Raw genomic sequence first — 17,573 nt, forward strand, 5'->3', positions numbered from 1 at the left:
GACGGCCGTCTTTTGTCTTATCGCGCCCCCCTCCGTAACTCCTCTGGGAAAGTGCGGCTCTTTGCCCACGGCGCTGCTCCGCATATCCGGATACCCGGGTTTCCGGCCCCACTTATATGTCGGAAAACACTACGTCTGCTGCAGAGGAAAGGAGTCGCTCCTATTGGTAAGTTTATACGTGGCTTTGCTCCACTGCATGCTACCTTCTACATATACATATACATATGCGTGTCCATCGGCCAGAAGAGCGTGCATCTAACAAAAATAAAAATAATAAAGTTGGAGTCGGGTAAAATGAAAGTCACATGTAAAGGAGAAAGAACTACAATCGCAGGGGTATGCTTAGTGCATCGTTTTCATCATAACGGAACTGGAAAGAAAGTCGTCACTTGTGGATAAGTAGATATAGATGGGTACCTACCTATCGATACAATGAGTCACGCGGTGAAAGGTGACAGTCTCAATATAGTCTCATACATAGTGAAGCTTCAAGCGTCCCATTTTTATGCATTCCGGTTAGATGTTGTGGGCATCTCGTTTCCGTGGTACCAGCACGGGCTTTGCACGACGGGCCCATCGGGCACTGTGTTTTAATTTGAGGAGTTGATGAAGATTTATAATACCATAGAATACCTTACCTATACCATATAAACTAAAAATTAACCTCCTATAGTATATCTCGAGGCGAGATTATACTCTTGCTGTTCTAGAAACTGGTCTTGATTAAAGTGTAGTTAGTACCCGGAATACCCGAGATTCGATGTTAATGCCAGTAGAAGCAAGGCTTGCAGCAACACAGTTATCCGCGAAATAGATCTTAATCCCCCTGTGATTATTGAAGTGGTGGCTTATGATTTTGTGCTTCGAGGCTTTGGGACGTGAACGGATGGGCTGAATAAGTGACATCACTACTTGAAGTTGTCGTGGGTAACTAATAAAGTATAAAAGTATAACACATAATACATACCAATATGTTTATACTCAAGACCTACCTTCGAATTTCAAGGATATGAGAGTTTTAAACACTGGCAAAGTAGCTCTGCATTTGCTCTAGCGAGCCAAGAATGCATTTTGTTCAACTAGATATAAAAGGCTTCATTTGCTTTTATTATTACAGCTTCTACATATACGGCTTATTATTCTGTAGGATCTATATTCGGCCATAAAACATTCGTAGTGTTGTAACCGTCAACAGCAAAAGCCAAGTCCATTGACTCTGCTAGGATACCCTGCATTATATTGATAGTGTCCTCATCAAACATAGGGAATCCAACATCCGTTTGACCTATGACTGTACTTTCCTGTTCGTTCTGGGGCATCATGGTAATGGGCTGGCCCTCCTGAGTTATAAGTCTATTTCCTTCATTGATCGGCTGTGGCATAATCATATGGTCGGCTTTGTCACTAAGCTCACGTATCAGTTGGGCCGCACTTGCGGCTACGGAAAAGCTGTTTCCAAAAATGCCCAGAGCATCAACTGAAACACTTATAGCTTCTCGCGCCGCTCGTGTTAGTTCGTCGTGAGGATGAGACAGGACAAAGCCGACCAGAGTCATGGCGACATTCCATTCCCATTGGAAAGCTTCTTGCCAGCCAGTAAGTATATCTGTTGTTGATAATATTTGCCGCATGATATGTGTGAGCGCCATAGCGTGGCTAGCGCATCTGCGAGCACAAGATTCTGCAAGCGATGAAGACTCAGATGATACTAATGAGTATGGGGACCGCTTGAAGGATATAAATGGTCGATACAAATTTGTGCAGAGATTGTGGTATAATAATTCCAATAGCAGACGCTGGCGTTGCACCCAGAGCGGGGCGAACTGTTCGATCTCTACCGGCGAGAGGTCCGTTGAAAAGGGGATTCCGTGGTTCTTACGCTGGGTCTTTAATGCGTCAGGCACATCCTTAACCCACTGCTCCAATGCCCTCATGCGCATGATAAGGAACTCAGCATACGTCTCCATGGCCGCCGGCGCGTCATAAATCGCTTGGCTACCGTCGCTCTCGACAAAGTCCGGATACTTATCGTAAAAAGCGGTGTATACGTCGCGGGCAGCAAGTATAAGCTTGGTGTTGTGTAAATTCCAGCTAAGCCAGGTAACATCATCATCTAAAGGCGCGAAACCTGACCCTGATTGCGCGGCGGCTTCGTGGTCGTCGGCTGGCAGGCCACAACTCGCATGCGACAGGTGGAGCATAAATGGTCGGCCCAACTTCATGCTAGTTTTGGTCTCGGCGACGTAAATCGACCACCATAGGCGCTTTCGCATCTCCCTCTCGCGTCGGGGCATACTTTGTGGTGGCGGTAGATGGAGGCCGAGCATCTGGGCTGTGCGTGCCGTGACGGCCAAGGTACTATCCGCCATATTTTGAAACGAAGCACAACATAACCAGACCACGGATAATATGTTGCACTGCAAAGTTGATATTGTAGGACTCTCCAATTCGCAGGCTAGAAGATTTTGACAGCGGCAATAATGCCAACGGCCGGCGAGCGTCGCATCATCGGTATCGATATTGGCATTCCCCAATACCGAATTATTATTACCCCGACCTCGTGCCATGCCATACTGCATGCATAAGGCTATAACGATATCGACAAGGGCTGAAGGTTTGCGCTTTTTCCTTGATCCGACCCATAATGATTTATAATGACGCCTGAAATCATCTTCATCGAGGACGAGGAGAGAAGTGTGATGCGACTGCCAATATAAGTCTAGGAAGTATTCTTCCTGCGTAGCGGTCAAGTACTCCTTAGCCTTAATGGGATCGTCCGGTGGTACTTGATCATGCTCATTTGTATGTTTATCTGGAGGGCTCGTAGGGCCATCGAGCAGTCTACTAGCCGAGTTTGGTTGCAATGAGTTTTCGGGAAGATGCTGCTGCAATGTTGAAGCCAAGAAGGCATTCAGACGACTGATGAAGTAGAGTAATGATGCAGGCCCGTACCAAGTTTTTGATGCGGATCTGGCTGTGTTAGTATAGATACCTTCCCAGTATCTCCTGGAAGATACGGCATCATATGAAGAAGGGCCCGATGGGGTTGTGATAGAGATACTTGACGAAGATGAGATATTTGGGGGAGTTGGAAGTTGAGAGCTAGAGGTTCCGGTCGGGGTAACGACTTGATTTCTATTACGGCTTCGTTCCTCTTCGAGCTCCTTCTCAAGTTCTTGGTTGCGTTGCTTAAGCCGCTCTATCTCGCGGAAAGCGTGTGGGAGAGTGCGGACCCCATTTGTGCGGTCATTGCTGCACTGACCGCCTCTAGTCTGACAGTTGAGGCATGGATGATTATTATCGCACTTGATTCTATGTACGCGACAGTAATCACTAGGCAGAGTCAACACAAGATGACGTAAAAAGAGCGACGGTATGAAGGTATGAAGGTACGAATTTATGAATTTATAGATGCATAGACGTATAGACGTATAGACGTATAGATGTATATAGTAGTAAACTTACCAAGCGCGCGCTACCTGACTCCGTTTCTGCCGGGGCCGTGGAGGCTGAGACCCATTCGGAGAAGCGGAGTTCGGACCGGATTCACTAGATCGTGGAGACGGACCTAGGAAAGTGGTGAACATAGTTGGCAACTGATGGACCATCTGAGAGAAATACGGGATATACGTGATATATGAGTATATCAATCGAGGCGGTCTATAATGGTTGAATAGAGTCGCTTCATTGATGCTGATGTAAATTGCTGATGTAAATAGAGAGAGAGAATGAGTTGGGGTTCGAGCAACTATAATCACTAACTAGGCTAAGATCTTTGTAGGTACGAGAATATTAGTAATAATAGGGAGCTTCCTTTTTCTCAGCTAAGCGATTTGAAGATATTTCTGTTCAAAGAGTCAGTGCAGTGGCCCTCTTGTAAAAAGAAAAAGGTCGGGACCAACAAGATCGTCGGGTCCGCGATTTGTGTCAGCACTAATCCTGCAACCTTGGGATCCCTGCTATTAAGTTAAGTAATACCCGCAGACAATAACTTACGTAGGTGTAGGTACCTTATGCGTAAGTCCGTAAGTTGCGTAGGATTGATCATATATTTAGCTGTCTACGGCAGTTACGGTAGATACGGCAGCTACGGCTAAGACCGAGCCGGCTCCTTGAGGAATTATACTCGTATATTAGGCATATTTCTACGTATGCATGCATGTACACAATTAAAGCATGCGCCTTATAAAACTCCTATCCGTTCTTCGCCTACGTAAAGCCTTGGAATGCGTTTATCGCTTACTTGCCTTACCTCTCAGTCTAATATATTCCATTATTCTATTTTACATAGTACTTACTCTCTTATACTCATTGCCTTTGGTACTTAGGGCGGACAGCCTTGCCCTTCCGTGAATTTGACATACCTCCTACAAATACTGCTAGAAAATAAGTCATTGGAAATACAAGTCATAATTTCGACAAGCCTATTTTCAGAACACGACGATGCGTCTATTGCCTATCTAATGCAGGCTGGCCGAAGGCCTTTTATGGACCACCTAGTAGGCTAGAATACAGCGTGACGCGAGGCGACCTAAGCAACTAAAACATACCCTTCCCATCTGTCATATCCACCGTATCTCGTCCTACGCCGATAGGCCTCAGGTCTTAGGTATATGGGAAGGCCAGTAAGTACAATCAAGTCTGGGTCTGTAAGAATACAAACGCCGCAGACCACGCGGGGGGAAATGATAAAGAAAAAGCGCCTAAGTCACAAACAAAGTGTGAGGATATCGACCTCGGAATTCCCTTCCGACCGTAGTTCCCACCTTTATACCTTTGCCTTAACGGAACGCCTTATGATGCAAATATGAGTAATAGAGAATTATCGCAACGCCGTAGAATCGTCTTATGTTGAGTACCCAGTATCCCCGAACCAGACCAAATCAACTCGATTCGGAGGAGTAATGTGAAAATAATGCATCACAGGAAGATGCCGACCCACGCAGCCTTCGCGCTCACATCCGAGTTGCAATCTTCGACGGCGCAGATCACCTTGTTTTTGGCGCCGCTGGGGTCAGGTCGGAAACCTACAGGGACGCGATTCTTGGCCGTGGATTTGCGGTACTCGTAGCACTTCCTGCAGTAGACCTAAAGATATGTTAGGACACCAAAAAAAAAATAATTTTTTAGGCAGGTAGGTGCATTAATGCTTACATGTCCGCAGGCCTTGACGGCCCAAAAATGATGCTCGGCCTTGTCTTTCTTCGTGCGAGCTTTTCTGGAAGGTGTAGCTGCATTGCTCGCATCATCATCCGGATCATATGCTAGCTCCTGGTCGCAACTGGGACAGATAGCTACGACATCATCGCCTGTGTCTCTCGTGAAACCTGGTCTTGTCTCTTTCGGGGGCTCATGTGCAGGCTTCGGGCTAGCGCCTACTGGTGCGGGCTGGGGCATCGGAAAGGGGTGGGCATCGTAGTCGAGGTCCACCGGGGGAAGATTGGGTTGCGGCATCCCATCTGGCATTACATTACGATGACCTAGCATAACCAGATCATCGTCATGGTTATTCGCCATAGGGTTTTGGTTATTGAGGAGATGAAATAGAGGAATATGGTTTATGAGATGTTGGATCTGATTAAGGGCGTGGCGGCCGGGTAGGATATCCGGGTGCATTTGTTGCCGTAGTCGATTTTGATTTCGGGCAAGTTCATCTCGAGGAGGATTGCGAGGAGGATTTCGAGGAGGTGGATTGCTTCGTCTAGGCTGCGGCATTACTGCGGGTTCGTTGTCGTCGGAATCCGAAACGAGGTCGATAACGGTATGAGAGTTCATGTACCTAGCATCACTGCGTTCTAACCGGGGAGGGGTGCCTCGCTGTAGTGAACGTCGCCCGCGTAGAGTCTGAAAACGATTTCGAGGTGCATGTTGAATAGGACTGTCACCTGTCAAATCGATCACCTCAGGTTCTCTTTGAGGTGGCTGTTGCTGCGGCTGCTGCTGCTGCTGCTGCTGCTGCTGTCTTTGTCTCCGAGCCGCGTGGTTCCCAGCCCGCTCTACCTCAAAGCCTACCAACTCGTCCCTTAGGCCCTCTATCTCTCTAAACCCATCCATCCTGGGTGATCTATAATTTTCTACAGCGTTATTATCTTCCGGACTGCTCGGCGGCCAAAGTTCGGGAGATAGTTGATCAAATATATCAATATCACCGTCTCTATCAGCGCGATCGTTCACAAATAGGCTTTCTTCTGAGTCATACGCAAATAAATCGTCATCGATGTTTATATGACCGTATGGATTATCCAAGAGGCGATCGTCGCTATCTACCGAGGATTCGTCAGGGTAAAAATGGTCGATGAATTCTTCAACGATCCCCTCGGAATCACTAGAATCACTGGACGATATGGGAGAGGATATAATATGAGAAGCTGAGCTGCTGCTGCTATGCGGGGGGTTTGGGTCGTCGTAAATATGTCGAGGATGTGATCGGATACTAGGAGAAGACTCGGTCATAATAGAGTCCGAATCATCTTCTATACTTTGAAGGGATAACGTAGGAGTCGCAACAAAGCCGGGAGGGGTCGATGATAAAGAATCCGGAAGATCAGAATCGGCGATTTCGGCCATATCAAAATCACTTTAATGGCTCTGGGTTGGCAAAAATGTTAGTGGCCAGTAAATGAAAAAGTAGCAGAGCAACGTGTATTGTTGGATGGTTCGAGGCATGAACTGTGCAAACTTGAAAGAATGTAAGATTGTGCGAAAACTTACCAACCGGATTGATTCGGCCTCACGGGACCGAGGTTACAGATAGGTATGTAGCCTGGTAGCTGGTAGGGTAATTAATATCGCGCTATCATTTTACTGAGCACGCGTCAACGGACACTGCCTGCCTCATAAACAGGGTTGAGATAGGTGAGTAGTGTTTCTCCGTTGACGTATGCTTGCCGCCGCGTTGTAGACGTCGGGAAGTGACGACGAAGTTGCGACAGCGGTTATTTTATTGAACTTGGGTGATGTGTGAAAGGAAAAGGAAGGAATAATGGGAGGCGAAGAAAAGTGAACCTAAGACCTAAGTTAGGTAGGTTTGAGTTGGTTTGCTGTGGGAACAAGTGCAGATAGGAAGGAAGCTATGGCAACGTTCAATGGCAAAATTCACATTAACGCGAGCCTTGCAGTTAGATCTTACCTGCCGTACGTGCGCAAGGGTTTCCAGTTGTCAGGTACCATGTAGTTACATCTTACAACAAGGATGACGCCGCATTACCAAATCGTAGGTACCTTGGTATTGCACCTACGGAATACGCTTATTTTATTCGGTTATCTAAACCCCGATAGCTGACAAGGTAGTTCTACCCCACGTAGCTGGTAAACAGCCGCACCCAAGAAGCCTTACGCGCTAAGGCTGTTTCGTTTGAGTGCAGCTTTATGATGTATTTTAGGTACATATGCAGCTTTATCCAATAAGAGCACATTTAACGCAGACCTATGTACATTTTAAATCAAAAATGTATAACTCATACAACTCATGTTAGGTAGACTTATGAAGATTCTCCATGAGGAATACTACTTGAGCGTACGATATCTGCGTACCTTGATTATTGGGTATAATTATCTATTACACATGGGGTATATTCTTGTAAAATGAAGGCATATAGATAGGTAGGTACCTATACATTAGATAATGCTCGAGGTACTAGAATTGTCCTCTCCTTAGCTATGCTTTTTATGATAGGCCCGTTTGATTTATTTATATCACCCTAATGACATTAGAAAACTTCAACTTCTCGCAAGAATGTATCATTGGTGATCCATCACCTATCCATATTATACATCGATAAACCCTAAGCTATCATCCAGTGCTGGTTGTGATATAAAGCATAGCTTTTGCCTACCTAGCCCATATTTCTCTTCTTATTTGTTCGCATCATCCCCAGACGAGGTTATAGCCCAAATTACGACTCCTTAGCAGCAAGAACACTAATCACTCCATCTCCATTAACAGCCACAAGCTTGTTTGCATTTGCAGCCCACTTGACGCTGACTGCACTGACTGCTGCTCGTAAGGGTTCTGACCAGGACTTGGAGCTTTTGCTGTACTGCTGTACTGTAACTCCGGCGGGCCCTGCTGTTGCGAGGAACTGCTGCGAATAGTCCCATGCGAGGGCCTGTACTGCGCTGCCGATATCTAACACCTTGACCTGTGCAGCTTCTCCCTCTTTGCGCAGATCGAATATAGTAACCGTAGTCTGTCCCTTTGCCGTGGCTGCAAACCAGAAGCCGTTTTCAGAGAAAGTAATGGCTTGCACTGGAGCCCCCAAGTGGAACGAGGCTGCTTCCTCCCCGGTCTTAGTCATGAATAGCTTGATCTCGCCGGAATTGGTACCGGCAGCAAAGATATGGCCGTCGGGATGAAAGGCGCAAGCGGTTAAGGCTACAATAGAATTTAGCGACAACATTAATAATACGAACATTTCGGAATGTTAACTTACTGGCATTGGTATACACACGCGTGGCGCGACGCAAATTGGCCAGATCGTAAAATACAAAACTCTTGTCGGAGCCGACAGACGCCAATATTTCTTTGCTTGGATGAATGGAAAGACCGGTAGCTGGGCCAGCGTGATCGGAGAATGACGCGATCTCGCTGCCATTCTCAAATACCTTTACGGAGCCCTTAGAAGTCGAGAAGAAGACTCTGGAGCCGTCCCATATCGAATCCGTCACGGGTTCGTTAACTTGTAATGAACGCTCGACATTGCCCGAATCGATCGAGTAGATGGCAACATCGCCCTGCAATCCACCCACAGCGGCATAGGCAGCCTCGACACTAACCGTTGTAGCTTGGGGGACGGGGAGGGAGTTTGTGGTTTCGACTGCGAACGTAGCAATATCCTCTGCTGTTGCCCAATCCTCCGGAACGGGTCGCTTCTTTCGGCTCTTAGATAGTCTGTTGGTATGTTAGCTATATTATACAAATGGAAGAAAATCGCAGTACGAACTTTGCTTGTGTTTCATCCACCTTAGCTGCTAGTTCCTCGGGTAGAGCTTCAGCGTCAACCGCCATAGCATCGCCATTGTTTGCGCCGCCCGCTGATACGGTCACCTTAGACAGCGCATCCCTGGCCTCGTCCCGTTCTTTGGTCAATCTCGCAATAACACGGACGGCCGCATCATGTTGGTAGAGGGCTGTCGCAAGTTCCTCCCTCGTTCGCGCCAACTGTTCTCTAATATTGTACGTCTCTAGTGCCAGCGCGTCCCATTCATTTTGGAAGGTAGATAAGAGGGCCGGTATGGAAGTGAGAGTAGGCGGTCGGGGTCGCACGACGCGTGAAGATTTGATAGGTAAAAGGTCGTCGAGAGTTAAGTCCTCCCCGCTCACAGGATCCTTTCCATTCTCTTCGATATACTTCTCGATCAGTCGCTTCTCAAATACAGCGCCTAGATGATATTAATTTAGTTAAACAGTATACCAAACAAAGCGACTTTATCATACCTGATAATTTAGAAACAACAGGCTCTTGAGGAGCTTCGCCGGAAACTATATCGCGTTAGAAATATGAAAAATGGTGTAGTATATTATATTGAACACTTACGAGAGCACAGCATCGTGGATAACCTCAGACTGGCGGTGATTGTGTCTGATTGCGTCTAGTTGCTGGCTAGGCTGAGTTCAATTAATAAAATTTCCAAGTTTAGCAGTTGATAGCTCTAAAGCTTCGATAAGTTCCTGCGCAATGTTGACTTTGAACTGATTGGTTAAAAGTAGGGAGACCGAAGTTGGCCCGTAGACAATTATGCATGTAACGGCCCGTTGTTTTATCCGGATTCGATTCCTGGACCTTACGTTGATAAAATCATAAATCATATGCCTGTAAGCTAAGCAAAGTTAGTGTGATACAAAACACTTTCCCCACGATTCGGTACCGTACTACCGTACTAAAATCTGGTGGGGCCAATAAACCGTTAATCGATTGTTATTTTACCATTTGCGTCTTTAAACGTTCGAGAATCCAGGGTTAAGTAAACGTTGAGTAATAATTTTTATTGATTCGAGTTGTTTTAGACGTTTAACCCCGATTTAAACGTTTGATTTGTTTAATATCAGACAGTCCAAACGTCCGAGTCGGTCTTAAATATTTACCACGTTTACGGGAAGCCACAGGAGTCAACGGGAGTCGACGGGAAGGTATAAATTAGGTACGTATATCGTACAAACAGGGACACGTACGGGGGCAGTTAGGCAGGCAGGCAGGCAGTCAGTTGGTTAGATTACGATAGCTACGAATACAATTCTAATTGAGAGATTGATTATATAAGACTACCTAGGTATTTAAGTGACTATCTAGGAGGCTATCTAGGAGACTGGCTAGGAGACTGGCTAAGAGACTGGTTATATATGTGATTAGCTAGAAGATTAGAAGTCTAGGGGACTGACTGGTTGACTAGCTGCCTAGTTGACTGACTGACTGACTGACTGACTGACTGACTGACTGACTGCTTAGCTGATTGATCGGTTGAAAAGTTAAAGACTTAGAAGAAAGAAAAAAAATGGATAGGATGGGAGGGAGGGCCCCTTATATAGACCTGTATACCTGTATTTCCTGTACAACCTCGAAGATCTATTAGATCCCGTTGCAAGGCCTCTCGCAAGGCCTCTTTCAAGGTCTTTAAATCCGCAGGAACGACAGGAGCAACGGGAAGAGGTATAAACGCTCAAACATTTAAGGAAATGGCTTGTTCGGATTTGTGAGCAATCATTCTTGTGAATATCGTTTAAAAGGGAGGAAACATCAGAAAAAGAAGGATACTATTTTACTTCTTGTTGAGGCAAATCTGTCTAGAGGGGAGATGATATACTTTTTACGGACCGCCTATTTACATCAGGGGTAAATCACCAGTAAAGACGAAGCAATAATTAAATGAGCTAGACTTTTCAGTACACCTATGTATTAAGCTTCGAGTTTGGTTGTGGGAGCACAAAGCCATAAAGCCATAAACGACGAGGGTCCCAATGAAATATAAGGGGTTCTACCCCTTTCCCAAACCCATATAATCTTTATGAAAAGCTATTGTATCGTATCCGTTAGCCCTAACAACCCAATACAAAGAAACACAGCCTGCAAAGGAAAAAAAAGAAAAAAATATTGCCCAGTATAGACTTACCGCCAGGAATTAGCGCTGCAGCGTACATGACCAAATTAATCGGCCGCAAGTCTCCATCCGCCGCATTTAGGACCTTGCCTTCCCAAGCATCCAGCACCGCCTCGGCAGCTGTATGCAATGGTTGGGCCGGGTCGTCAACGTAGCATTTAATCCCCATGCAGCCGCCAAATTCGCGAAATGCAAGGCGATACGAATGCTTCTCGTCGACGCTGACGGGGCTCTGGGCTGCGGGCAGGAAGCGGTTGCGCGCGATGGTGAGGCCCTGTTTGGCTAACTCGCGCGACCACGTTGCTTCTTTGTCCAAGTGACTGATCCATAGGCTCATCCCTAGATCAAGCGGGTCCCCTGATAGACGTTTGGGATGGCTGGCCATGATACGACGGTAGTGTTCGATTTCTGTATCTAGCCTTGACGAGCTTGAGCTATCGGTAGCATTCCTTTTGTTAAAGCGCTCGGCCGTTTCTTGTAGTAACTGGTACACTGCAAGTCCGTCTACATCGTCAAGGTTCCCTTTGCTATCGACTAGCACGTGGCGCATATCCATCGATATCTTCCACACCATGCTCTCCTGACCGCCCTTCTTGGTCATAAAATGCGGATGGATGGCCTTGGCTAGTTGCACCGCAAGGTCATTCCAATGCGGCTCTTCTGTTGCTAGGGCCAGTCGGTTCAGTGCGAACATCCAGAGAGTCAGATAGTGATGATATTGGCCGTCGCCATCCGGACCCTCAGCGTCGAGCTTCCCGATCCGTAAGCCGCCTTTCAAAGGTTCCTCGTCGGTCGCGCCGCGGAGGCGCGAAGTCCCATCCCGTGTGCGGCCGAGAACAGAGTGAACTTTATCTGCCAAGCGCCTGGCTAGTCCTAAGTAGAGTTTCTGTGACTGAATACCGTCCTTCTCATGGGATAGGGTGATGAAGTTAATAACCCCGAAAGCGTCGGTCCAGAGATATCGCCCACGATGTCCTCCAGCTCCGGGTTTCGCAGGAGGCTGCCATGATGCAGGGTCGGGCGTATCTGTAGGATAAGGCCCGTAGACCTTGTTCATAGCACCTTCGAAGAGGGCTAATTTCTTAGCTTTGGAGTCCATTTTGTTAGACGCATTATACAGCGCCATTGAGGATGTTTCACGAAATGCCAAGGATGAACGTAATTTGAGTCGCTTCAGGAGACACCGTACACGACTATAATCAACTCCCTGAGGGGGAAACATAAAAGTTGAGGGTTAAAACACAGAAGCAATGATATTATCTGTAGTAAAATCTAACTCCCGGCCCCCAAGATCCTTAAGTCGCCCTTTGTTTGGGTACTCGAGTAAAAGGGGTGGAGAAAAGTGCTTGTTACCATAAGTGACGCAACTATTACGAGCCCGTAGGCAATAATTGTATAATCCTACCTTACACCCTTGATTTCATATTAGTGACGCTACTTGAAAATTGAGATGGCAACCCTTCCAAACCTACCGAATGTTTTTAGGACTTGATAAATAACAGCGCTGCTCCATGCTCGACTGTATTCGCAAGAGCCTTACTCTTTCCGCAACTACAACAACAAATTATAATTAAGGAGGGATTAATTTATTGAGCTTCCGAACAATTTCCTTCAGATCTATAATAGTCTACCTAGGTATTTTACTTTACTGCGATGGAGTAATGCTGAGAGATTTGTGTCGTACCTTCGTAGATAACATTTTGTTAGCGGTTCAACGTTCTTGTTTACCACAATTCGTGACAACGATGAAGAGTTAATTACAAGTAGAGTATGATAACAATACATTGTCTATAATTTATCTGGGGAACTACATCGTTATTCGTAGTAGGCATTAGGTATACGCTACAATTCGTCAAGCATTTGTTACTTCTATGTAGTTAATTGATCCAGGTTCAAGTCTTTATTTATAACAATAGCTTTGTTCTGTAAATAATATCTCTGTTACTTTTCGCCTAACTGAACTATTATATATAAGATACTGATATAATTCTATAGTATATAAATCGAGCAAATTTCCTAGTGCTTAATATTCGATAAAGAGATAAATCAACCTACAGCATTAATCTAAAAGAAACATCATCTACTCATTCATTACGATCAACTATAATTCCGACTACGATGGCTTGTCCTAATAAACCCAACTGTGGCTTCCCGAACTGGCCAACTGAGGTCATCCAAAAGGTAGCAAGCAATTTCACTACGCCATCTCAGTTGCTTAACTACGCCTGCATATGCAAGCGTGCGAACTCCGCGATCGGCCTCAGGGAATATTTGATTAATGATATTCAATACTTTCAGACCAGCAGGAGGAGTGAGTGGGCTTCGTTTGTTTGGAGGCACGGGATCGTTTCGCAATATTCCCGGCTTGAACCTCCCACTAGGTCCGGTAATCAAGATGCATTTAAACGTCCGTATCTTCAAATGAAGCCTCCAGGGTCATGTGTACCCCTTATTAACTGGGCAATTGAGACAGGAGTGGATATAAATTTGATTAAAGAGATCGTCGACATTTACTCGAGGCTTTACCCTCGTGCGCTCGAAGGCCTGAGGCATCCTATGCATTGCACTGGTAATCGTATGGATGATATCCTTCATGATTACCTGGAATACAGGGATTTCCCTTCGCCCATGCTTGTAGCTGCTAAATCAGGACGACTTGACGTAATAAAGACACTTCTCGAATCCGGTGTTGAAATTAGGAAACAGAACTTCACCGAGCGTATCACTCGATATCATCTATATGAGAGTGCTGGGGCGGGAATGGATGTAAGGGATGAAATGGATGATGATTTCATGTGCGCAACAGCAGAGGTTGATGCGTTTTCCCTTGCTTGTGAAGCCGATGAGGAGATCGCACAATTCATGCTTCGAAATGGGCTAGATCTGAGATATAGAGATCTATGGTGGCCCGTCGAATTTGGACGTATGCAGCTTCTTGAGACCCTTTTACAACATCCACTTTTCAAAACCGATGATGGCCAGGAAGCCATCGTGCAAGTGCTTCATTGTATTGCTCGTCAAGGCGATACCCATCCAATCAGGGATTTTAGCGTTATCAAACGCCTTCTTGATGCCACGACCATACCACCCCTCGATAAGACAAACTTGCTTGAAACCCTGACTGCCCGAGCCTTGAGAAGTGGAAGGAGTCCTTACAAAAGTGCGTTGAGCTGGCATCTATTTGACCTCTTTAGAAACTCGGGACCCCAGTCGCTTATTAGCTTCGAAATTGCTCGACAGGCTGCCCGCAGCGACGACTTCCTGGAAATCACAAGAGCTATTCTGTTGGACGTCGAGCACTCTAAGAAAGCCAACGGAAACAAAGAAATAAGCTGGATAGATCATATAATGAAACAGGCCTCAGAGCGCATTTGTCCTCGTACCGCAGAGTGTCTCCTTAGCTTCGGGTATAAGTTTTCTAGTATACGCCTCCAGCAAGCTGTCTGCGGTACTTCATTCCGTGGTCCTTGCGATAGCTTGGCATATACCGCTCAACTTGATTTGATTGACATTATCGTCAACTCTGGTATATCTGTTGGCTCGATCAGAGTTCAATCCCGGTTAGGCGGGTTGACTCTGCTAGAAGAAGCACTACGCCATTCGCGGATAATAAAGACTGAGGACGACCGATGGAGACTGGACTGCCTCGTAGCACTTAGACTAATGCACCACGGCGCCGACCCCACAGAAGTCGGAGAAAAGACATTGGAATATTGGCTTGAACCGGAATTGTATATGGACGGGGACCTAACGAATTATTTTTTTTACAGGATACATGATCCAAATGATTCCGCGAATCCAGGGCGTGAGATATTTTCTCACAAAGTATCAAGTGTAGATTCTCCTCTATATTTCGAGCAGGTCTATACTATGGCGGTGATGATGAAAGGCAAGGACTTCCTCGAAAGTTTGTTGACAAAATGGAGGGTTTATCAAGAAACATGGGCTGAGAGGAAGAGATATTCATTTTCCTGGGATTGAATTCGTTCCGGGGTTCTCTCATGGATCATGAATGACTCCCACTCAGCGCGCCTCTCGGGGAAGGGGATTGGAAGTTAAGGTAAATTATTTGCGTTTTATAAAACGTCTCGTGTAAGATAAGAGGTAGATATAGAAGCTAAACGTTACGAATATTTGGCTTAAAAATCCATGATATAAACTCCGATATTGATTTTGTGACATTGATATAAGACAGGTATTTTGTGCCAAGTATTAGCATGTGGCATGTGTTCTTACGCTTCGTATACCACCCTTATGCTCCATCCGGTTTCCAATCAGGTGGTGCAAGTTCTACGCCATCCGGGACGAAACCTGGGGCCACTATCATACCGCAATTAGTTATGAAGCTTGTTAACAGAAGTAGTATATAAGGGAGCATGATGTTCTTACCGGTAGTGCCGACTAGAGTCCACTTCCCACTTGAAAGGGCACTTTGCCATGTCCCTTTCGGAATGACCACCTGCGGCTGCTCATTGTTGAAGACATCTGGTCCGAGCACCTTGTCCACCGGGGGCTTGCCATCGTTGTTCGATAGCGACAAAGTCAGCGGTGCGCCTGCATAGTAGTGCCAGACTTCGACGGCGTCGACACGGTGCCAGTAGGATGACCCTGCCGCGCCTTCGAGCAGATAGTAAATGGCGGTGCTGGCAGACCGAGTGCTATTGCCTGGGCTTCTTGTAACCGAGTCGGCATCCTCAAAGGTCTGTACATAATAGCCTTTCTCGTCGTTGGGGATGAGCTTGAGTTGTGCGATGACCTCCTGAGCGCTGCGCTGATTTATAGGGACTGATGAGTTGTATTGCACACTGGCAGCGCGAACCCCTAACGCGCTTACGAGCAACAAGCCCAATGGGCTGAGTGCAGAAGTAAGAAGCATGATCCGATATTGCCGTGGCTAGAGACACACGATGCATAATACATAGAAGGGAAACAGAAGGTTAACCAGGATGACGGATGAGAAGGGTATGATATAAGTTTTGATTAATAATAACATGGCCCATAATTAAAATGAAGACAACCGTGATGCTGACAATGACCGTGCGCTAAGGATCGCCAAAGCTCTTATCGGATACGTATACGGCAGCCGCTTACGGGATTTATTTAACATTCTAGACTGTTGTAGATATGTACCGCAATGAATTAAATTTGTTTCGTCTTTATTGCTCTCCATAACCGCCACGGGAGCTTCCAACTGCTGGTCACTGTAAAGGGATCGAAATTCTGGGCTTCAAGTCGCATCAAGTAATCGCTAGCTGGGATACTTTCTAGCATGACGTTGAATCCTCGTTGGAGATCTCGTTTAGTGTCGTCGTCTCCATGAGTCGCTAACGGGTATTCGTGTTGCTCTTCGCCGTGATGTTCGTATTCATGACCGGGGCTCTGTCCTGCGCGGAGGTTTTTCAACATCTCTCTCGCAGTGATCAGGTGATCATTAGCCCGAGTTGCGACTTTGAAGACGGCATCTTGGAAACCATCGGCACGAGGGCCATGTCGGTAGACATCTTCCTCTTTCAGACCCGTCTCCGCCATGACATCTAGCGGTAGTAATAGGACTGGGTTCCTACCACTGCCTACACTAGCTCCATAGGGTGACTTAACAGGCGGCGAGGGGGCTGCTAAAACTGGGACACCTCGAAGGATAGCCACAATACCACATGCCTTCCCAATATGACTAGCTAAATGGTCCATATGCATGGAATTAATAGAGAGTGCTGCTAGATTTGAATACATAAGGGTTGAGTATGTATTCTCTGCGTACTCCTCTAACGAACCCAGACTGGTGAAAGGTTTGTTATCCATATACTGTTCCCGAGTATTAATCAGGCGCAGTAACCAGAATTTGATAGAGCTTGGTGTGCCGCCCATCTCGGTGAGTTCCGAGATAACCTTGTGAAGTAAGATCATAATAGGTTCTTTTGGGGGCTTGCCGGCAAAGGTGTTGTTGACAGCATCTCGCCAGAATTGCATCCTCATCAGGCCAATGGTGGGGTTTGATACAAGCTCTGGAAGCCGAACCAGCTCAAGATTAAAAGCTCGTAACGCATCATAAGCATCTTGTCTCTGTTTAGGCAGAATGTTCCTAATTAAATAAGAATTATAGTCGGACTGTCTACTACAATTAGCGTCATTCGTCTATGGTTAAAGCATTCCGCCAGAGAGAGCGCCAAAAACCCTACCTCAGCTGTGCAACACAATACTGCCTTGCCTTATCTACATCAACATCGGTTACGTAAGATCTTTGTGAAAATCGTAACTGATGTCTAGGCCATCGAAGGCCTGAGCGTGCTCGAGTTGCACGATGCATAAGAAATCGATCTTATATCAAATAATCCATCGTATTATAAGTTCTAGTCGCGAAGTAAAAATCCTCGCTATGTTAATTTTTTCCGGAGTTGGTGACTTTTGTTCAGCACAAAAATGATATCATGCAGCGGGATGTGGGGGACATCCCACTTTTAACTTTAAATTAAAACGTGGTC

The 17,573-nt window shown here is 46.1% G+C and overlaps 7 protein-coding genes across 7 annotated transcripts; 1 reads left to right on the plus strand and 6 right to left on the minus strand.

Annotated features, from left to right (window-relative positions):
• Positions 1-1,119: 1,119 nt before the first annotated feature.
• F5Y00DRAFT_247853 (fungal-specific transcription factor domain-containing protein) lies at positions 1,120-3,991 on the minus strand. Its single transcript, XM_048009335.1, has 3 exons — positions 3,903-3,991; positions 3,466-3,845; positions 1,120-3,333 (listed from the first exon to the last, which is right to left on the minus strand). Exons 2-3 carry the CDS (start codon positions 3,606-3,608, stop codon positions 1,137-1,139), a joined length of 2,340 nt encoding a protein of 779 aa, XP_047860777.1. The 5' UTR covers positions 3,609-3,845; positions 3,903-3,991; the 3' UTR covers positions 1,120-1,136.
• Positions 3,992-4,865: 874 nt separating this feature from the next.
• Positions 4,866-6,887, minus strand: F5Y00DRAFT_186770 (uncharacterized protein). The gene is made up of 3 exons (XM_048005098.1): positions 6,712-6,887; positions 5,155-6,588; positions 4,866-5,088 (listed from the first exon to the last, which is right to left on the minus strand). The coding sequence occupies exons 2-3, from the start codon at positions 6,565-6,567 to the stop codon at positions 4,921-4,923; spliced, it is 1,581 nt and encodes a 526-aa protein (XP_047860778.1). The 5' UTR covers positions 6,568-6,588; positions 6,712-6,887; the 3' UTR covers positions 4,866-4,920.
• Positions 6,888-7,585: 698 nt separating this feature from the next.
• F5Y00DRAFT_247855 (Prp19-domain-containing protein) lies at positions 7,586-9,677 on the minus strand. Its single transcript, XM_048009336.1, has 5 exons — positions 9,537-9,677; positions 9,437-9,481; positions 8,943-9,381; positions 8,433-8,890; positions 7,586-8,374 (listed from the first exon to the last, which is right to left on the minus strand). Exons 1-5 carry the CDS (start codon positions 9,547-9,549, stop codon positions 7,896-7,898), a joined length of 1,434 nt encoding a protein of 477 aa, XP_047860779.1. The 5' UTR covers positions 9,550-9,677; the 3' UTR covers positions 7,586-7,895.
• Positions 9,678-10,971: 1,294 nt separating this feature from the next.
• Positions 10,972-12,220, minus strand: F5Y00DRAFT_273526 (uncharacterized protein; the record flags this gene model as incomplete). Its single annotated transcript, XM_048013193.1, has 2 exons — positions 10,972-11,009; positions 11,107-12,220. 2 exons carry the CDS (start codon positions 12,218-12,220, stop codon positions 10,972-10,974), a joined length of 1,152 nt encoding a protein of 383 aa, XP_047860780.1.
• Positions 12,221-13,212: 992 nt separating this feature from the next.
• Positions 13,213-15,210, plus strand: F5Y00DRAFT_273528 (uncharacterized protein; the record flags this gene model as incomplete). The annotated part of the gene is made up of 1 exon (XM_048013194.1): positions 13,213-15,210. The coding sequence occupies one exon, from the start codon at positions 13,213-13,215 to the stop codon at positions 15,073-15,075; it is 1,863 nt and encodes a 620-aa protein (XP_047860781.1). The 3' UTR covers positions 15,076-15,210.
• F5Y00DRAFT_186793 (RmlC-like cupin domain-containing protein) lies at positions 15,211-16,101 on the minus strand. The gene is made up of 2 exons (XM_048005099.1): positions 15,484-16,101; positions 15,211-15,414 (listed from the first exon to the last, which is right to left on the minus strand). Exons 1-2 carry the CDS (start codon positions 15,968-15,970, stop codon positions 15,347-15,349), a joined length of 555 nt encoding a protein of 184 aa, XP_047860782.1. The 5' UTR covers positions 15,971-16,101; the 3' UTR covers positions 15,211-15,346.
• On the minus strand, positions 16,102-17,505 carry F5Y00DRAFT_186796 (Squalene/phytoene synthase). Its single transcript, XM_048005100.1, has 2 exons — positions 17,271-17,505; positions 16,102-17,203 (listed from the first exon to the last, which is right to left on the minus strand). The coding sequence occupies exons 1-2, from the start codon at positions 17,396-17,398 to the stop codon at positions 16,234-16,236; spliced, it is 1,098 nt and encodes a 365-aa protein (XP_047860783.1). The 5' UTR covers positions 17,399-17,505; the 3' UTR covers positions 16,102-16,233.
• Positions 17,506-17,573: the final 68 nt, after the last annotated feature.

The sequence above is a fragment of the Daldinia vernicosa genome, assembly GCF_022497035.1.
Source record: "Daldinia vernicosa strain CBS 139.73 unplaced genomic scaffold F5Y00scaffold_66, whole genome shotgun sequence".
Lineage (NCBI taxonomy): Eukaryota > Fungi > Ascomycota > Sordariomycetes > Xylariales > Hypoxylaceae > Daldinia > Daldinia vernicosa.